Source organism: Malurus melanocephalus, unplaced genomic scaffold (assembly GCF_030028575.1).
Source record: "Malurus melanocephalus ecotype Western Australia unplaced genomic scaffold, MMel_1.1 scaffold_113, whole genome shotgun sequence".
Lineage (NCBI taxonomy): Eukaryota > Metazoa > Chordata > Aves > Passeriformes > Maluridae > Malurus > Malurus melanocephalus.
Genome location: NW_026623345.1, coordinates 1,260,722 through 1,266,622, shown reverse-complemented (window position 1 = coordinate 1,266,622; position 5,901 = coordinate 1,260,722). Strand labels below are relative to the sequence as shown.

The following is a 5,901-nucleotide window of genomic DNA, read 5'->3' as shown; positions in this document are numbered from 1 at the left end:
TGCTCCTACCATTGACCTACTGGTCCTCCCAGGACAGTGGGATTCTGTGCCTGATTCTGATTCTCCTGGAAGCTGTGGAGATGTGGAGGACCCCATGTGGGTAACACCATGAAGCTCCCCCCACTCATGAGGAATCCTTGTTCTGCTGGAGCATGAGGCCCTGGCTGGGCACTGGTGCTYGCTGATGGGCTGTCCCAGACCCCCACACCCCTGATCCTCCATCATCTTCATTGTCAGTGTGTCTGGGYAGGGTGCAGAGAAAACAAGGGGTGTCCTGTGTGCCCCCCATGCCACACACAGCAGCATAGGGCGGTAATGAAGGGGGCAGCACATTGGTCCTCAGTCCCAGAGATGGGCTGGAGGGCAGCAYCCCACTTAGCCTCTGCCAGACGCTCCTGCCCTGGTTTCCTCCACACCCTCAGGATCCTGAGGCCAAGTTTGGCTTCATCCCTGGAATGTCATTTGGATGCTGAGCCTTCCCCCTCTGTCAGCCCCAGGTGCTTGCTCACGGTGTCTGTGCTGTTTCTGCTGAGCGCCTGCATCCCTCTGTCCTGGAGCCCAGCTCCAAGGGGATCAGAGGTGCCTTGGAGGGTTCAGTGGGGTTAAACTGTGGCACTTTGCAGCAAAAAGGACAGCAGGACCTTCTGTGGTGCAGACAGCAGTGACARTGGGACAGAGGGAATGGTTTCTAGGAAAGACATGTGGACACAAATTTGATCCTTGTCCAAGGGCCCAACTGGAGGGATGCAAGCCAAAACAATGGGATGCCAGCAGGGACGGGAGGGGGTGGCAGAGGTGCTGTTGGTGGGGAAGCCTCCTCCCAGCACAGGCAGTGGTGCCCTGAAATCGCGTTGCACACTCCACCCACCGCCTGCAATATCCGACTCCCAGCGGCCCTAACATGTCCGAGGGAGCCTCACACACATCTGCTAGCTTCTGGTGACCTCTAGAGGAAGCTGCTCCGCTCTGACACAGTGAGTTTGGGAGTGGAACCTGGTCTTTAGACATTTAGTTTAACTGCAGTTGGAGCATCTCCTTCCCCTTCCACCCTTGTCCTGAGCTCGTGCCTCTGCCCACAACCCCCCAGTATTTTCCAAAAGTCTCATTATCATCTTCCAGCCGAGCTAAATGTACTGATTTTCCTACACTTGGTGGGGGTTGCTCTGACCACCCTCCTCTCCCCACTGCTGCCCTCAGGTCGAGCTGTCAGACGGGACATCGCACACCATCACGGACGCTTACGCTGGCAAGGAGTACATCATMCAGGTGGCAGCCAAAGACAACGACATCGGCACGTGGAGCGACTGGAGCGTGGCTGTTCATGCCACCCCCTGGACAGAGGAGCCCAAGCAYCTCACCACGGAGGCGCAGATGACAGGTAAGAGCCCCCCAGCTCACAGTGCCATCAGGCTTCAGCCAGAGGAGCCCAGGAGTCTGGGCTGAGGGACCTCCTCTCTGGGTCCACGCAAGCTTTGTCCCCAGCCAAGGATAGACCCCAAACACCYGGGGAGCTGCAGCCCTTCACCCTGTACTTTGCCCCCTCCTGTGGTCCTGTCAGCTGGTGCAAGCATCGCCTGGAGAATTTTGACACCTGGGTCCAGCATCCTTCTCACCAGCATGCTTGGGGTGGGACAATCAAGCTGGGCATTGTATTATCATTTTTATTGTTGTTGTTGTTGTTGTTCCCCAGAGTGCTGTCCCCCTCCARCCCTCCCTCCCCTCCCCAGTCCTACTCCCTGCACACCTCTGACCCCTCACAATGGCTCTCACTGATGCCAATTCAAAATAAAAGCCACCAAGTTAACAAGTCTCTGTTTCTAGGAAAGAGCTGGGACTGTGTCCAAATGGGTTTTATCAGCCCTCCCTTTCCCAGAAGGGATGGAGCAGACCCTGCCCTGGTTTCCTTTGACTCCTCTGCAGAGAAACCCCGCTTTAGCACCCTGAAAGTTCAGGCAGCAGCAGAGATTTGCAGCCCCTTCACATTCCCAGGTGGATAAACTGCCACAAGGAGTGTAAGAACACCTCACAGCAGCTGTCAGCATTTTGATTTTGCTTTTACACCTGCCCTCATTGTGCTAAATGCAAATWCCCCTTCCAGTATCAATTGCCCACTCCCCGTGCAGGCATACATGTCCCACACACGCCTGTTCCTTGCACACACATGACCCTGTGCAGGCACACATATCCTTCACATGCATATCCCTTGCACACATGTCCCCGTGCAGGCACACATGTGTCCCTCACATGCCTGTTCCTTGCACACACATCCCTGTGCTCACAGCCAGGGCTGCTGTGGGACACCCCAGCCCCCGGGCTGAGCCCCACTGTGAGCCTCTGTGGAGTCTGGAAGGTGCTGAGACTGACACTCTGTGGACCCCAGCAGTCAGCCCACACTGGCTGATTGCTGGCCAGGGGCACACTGGGGCCGTCTGGATGTGGCCAAAGCTGCCCCACCCAGACTGCCCATCCTGATTGCCCTGCAATCCTGCACCTCCACAGGGACACACAATCCATCCAATCCGGTATGAAGCAGGAGCAGCAGATGAAAGGGATGCTCTCTGCTGAGCACTAGTGGTTCATCCTGCCTCCTTAGCTAAAATCCCCACAGAGCTGGTGAATAGAGAGGCCCAGCTGACCAGGATGGGGATGAGGGACATGCCCAGCTCTGCCTGATGGTACAAATATCTCCAAGCAGAAGGTCCCCTGTCACAGCAGGGAASTCTCATGGATCACACCATCCCTTGGATCACCAAAGCCCTCCAGCCTAGTGTAGTATAGCAGTGAAAAGGGCAATTTGGGGTCCGATCCTATCCACCCCAGCAGGCTAACAGGGGTGCTCCTATGGGATGAGTCGAAGGCATCCCAGTTCCCCTCACTGTCCACTCTCCTTCCCTGCAGAGACTACGAGCGCTAGCACCTCCTCTTTCATGGCACCACCCACCACCAAGATCTGTGACAAGGGGGCCGTGGTGGGCAGCGGGGCCGTGGCAGTGTGTTGGACAGCTGGACTGGTCGTGGCTGCCTATASTGTCCTCTTTATTTAGTGAGTATCTCCCAAATCGGGGGTGTAAGAGGCAGGATGTGGGTTTTGGGATGGGAACAGGGATATGGGGATCTCCAGGGCTCTAGAGTGGTTGGGAAGGGGATGCTCCAGCCAGGCTGTGTGTGAAGGGCATTGARAACAAGTCATTTGGGGTTTTCTTGCAGTTTTTTTGTAAATGCACCAAGCCTGACTGCTTTTCCAGGTGGATATTCAGCTGGAGATCTCAAAAATGGCTTTTCAAGCAAAGCTGGCAAAGTGGTCGGTCTTTGATGTCTTATTCTCAGCAGCCCTCTCCCATCCTCACTGCTGACTTTTTTAAGAGGCAAAGGAGCCACATGGAAATTCTAAAGCCTTTGCTTAGTGATGAAAGAAAAATTGTCCGAGATCAGAAAATTCAGATTGCATCTCAAAAATGTCTTAGTTTGGCTTACAGTGGAGCTGGCAACCTGGAGAGCTACAAAATGCCCCTCTCCTCCACAGACCAGGCTGGGTATCACACTGGAATGCAGTGTCCCCACTTTCACTGTCCCCAAGCTGCCCAAGGACAGGGATGGACCCTGGAAACAGCCACATGGGTCATTTTTGGGAGATAAAGGATGTGTCCACCTATCCTTTGGTGGGACACGGGGTTCTTTGCTCCCCTCTGACGGTGTCATCTTACCTGTGACACTAGCAGTGACATCAGGAGAGGCACGCAGCCAGGGGAGGGTGGACAGGGCTCAGCCCTCGGGGGAGGAGGTGGAAATTACGTGTTTGGGTACCTGGGTGAATTTCCCCTGGGAAAAAGGCCAAAATTCTGCTCGGCGTGTCCCCCGGTGACTGGGCACACCTGAGTTAGCAGTGCCAGCGTGCCCCTTGTGCTCTCTGCTCGCAGATCTCCATCTGTCCATCCACCGCAGCCCAGCGCAGACGCCTCCCCCACCGCCCACCGCCGCCACCGCCCCCGCCCCGCCGCCCCGCTCCCGGGTTGAGTCTCTTAGCTCTTCGATTTTTGCACACATTGAGGACGTATCACGCTTCACTTCGGAGGAGGACAGAGCTGCTGCCGTCCCCTGGGGAGCCGCCAGATCCTCTCCCGGCGCGGAGCGAGGAGCCGCAGCCCCGTGCCCCTTTGCTGAGCCRAGTGAAGCGAGCCCGCCCCGCAGCCGAGGGCCCCACTCATACAGCGAACCCCCCCACGCCAAAGACGTGCCCGCCGCCCCCGCGGCCGAGCACCGAGAAAAGGGGATATGAAAACGGGGGGGTGGTGAGGGGAACCATGCTCCAAGCTGTGCACCCCCTTATGGCAAAAGGGGGTCCTCCAAGGACTGGACTCGCTCCCCTGAGCTCTCGGCCGTGGGGCGAAGCTGGAGGGGTGCAAGGGTCGGGGGGGTCTTGGTCCTCTCTGAGGGGACGGTGGAGGGGGGAACTGGTGGCTTTTGCAAGTGTGATGGGGAGCAGGGAGCTGGCAGGGTTTTAATGGAAAAAAAAAAAAAAAAAGGAAATGAAGCAGCGATAAAACCCTCCTGAGCCTTGCTGAGCACCTGGGAGAGCTGTCCCTCCTCCTCCCCCTCCACAGCGCCCTGCAGGAGCCTTCGCCACCCCCAACCCCACCCCAGCATCACCCCCAAACTTTTAACCGTGTTGGATACAGGGAACCACCCTCATTGATGTCTTTGTCTCATTCTCCAACAAAAGCAGAATAGCTCTGCTGTTGCCTTTAGAGCTGGAGCCCTGCAGACCTGTGCCCCGCTGTCCCCTGCTGTCCCCGGCTGTCCCCRGCTGTCCCYGTGCCTGCTCTGCTCTCCTCCCCTCCCCATCCTGCCCAAAGTCCTGTTTTGTAAAGACACCTCCTCTTGGCCCTGCCTGGACCCAAGCGCAGTATTTAATACCGTACGTCCTAGTATTCCCACTGTTGACATGCTGTATTTGAATTTTTTATAGATGTATATATATAAAAAAAAAAAAAAGAATCAAAAAAAAAAGTAATAGAGGGGATAAAAATAAGCTCACACAGAGACAACGCACACACGCAGACACACATACATACACACACACACACACCAGGAGAGACTGTCTTCATTAAATGTTCATTTCATGATGACTGGCGGCTCTGCGTGYTATTTCCCTTCCATCTGGAGTGGGTGGTTTTGGCTGCCTGCTCCTGTGCGTGGTGCTGGTGGAGTTGGGGAGGACATGGGAACAGCAGTGAGGGGGACACAGACACCCTGGAGCATCATCCTCCCACACATTGGGAGAGACCCAAAATGTGTCCTTCAGGACATCCTGAGAAGGTGCAAGGGGGATGCCCACCCTGGAAACCGCTGGTGATGGAAAGGGGGTGGTTATCATCATCCCATGTGTCCCTCATGCTGTTATCCCCATTCACGGGCCCTCGAGTGTCCCCAAGCTCTGGCTGCACCCTGACATCTCTCGGGCAGGCAGGAGGACAGAGAGCTGCCTGTGCCCCACCACGGCCTGGAGGCTGGAGCTGGCACCTAGTCACAATTAATGCACTTCYCATGTCTGTTTAATAATTTCATGTCAGGAAAATGTCACTGGCCCAGACGTTCTGAACTGAACTTCTCTCAGGGCAGGGCTCACAGGGACTCAGTGTGGGGGCAGTGGATGCAGCAAAGAGCATTGTTGGAGCCCGTCCTCTCCCCATGTGCCTTGTTTGGGAGCACCACCTGGAGCAGAGATCCCATCAAGCAGTGCCTGGTAGAAATGCTCAATCTTTTAGCAAATCACCGGTCTGGTGACCCAAATAAGTTTCCACAGCAGAGAGAGTGGGTGTGGCTGGCTCGATAGATGGATGGACAGATGCATGGGGTGGATGAATGGGGTGGGTGATTGGGAGGGAGAGAAAGGGAGGGAGG

General features: G+C 55.9%; 1 protein-coding gene across 1 annotated transcript in view; it reads left to right on the top strand.

Moving 5' to 3' along the window:
* CNTFR (ciliary neurotrophic factor receptor) overlaps window positions 1–5,114 on the top strand; it is a 199,521-nt gene extending 194,407 nt beyond the window's left edge. The window contains exons 8-10 of the mRNA XM_057369607.1: window positions 1,198–1,378; window positions 2,899–3,043; window positions 3,918–5,114. Of these exons, the coding sequence (XP_057225590.1) occupies window positions 1,198–1,378; window positions 2,899–3,043; window position 3,918 (327 nt within the window). The 3' untranslated portion in view covers window positions 3,919–5,114. The remainder of the gene's footprint in view (window positions 1–1,197; window positions 1,379–2,898; window positions 3,044–3,917) is intronic.
* The last annotated feature ends 787 nt before the right edge of the window (window positions 5,115–5,901 follow it).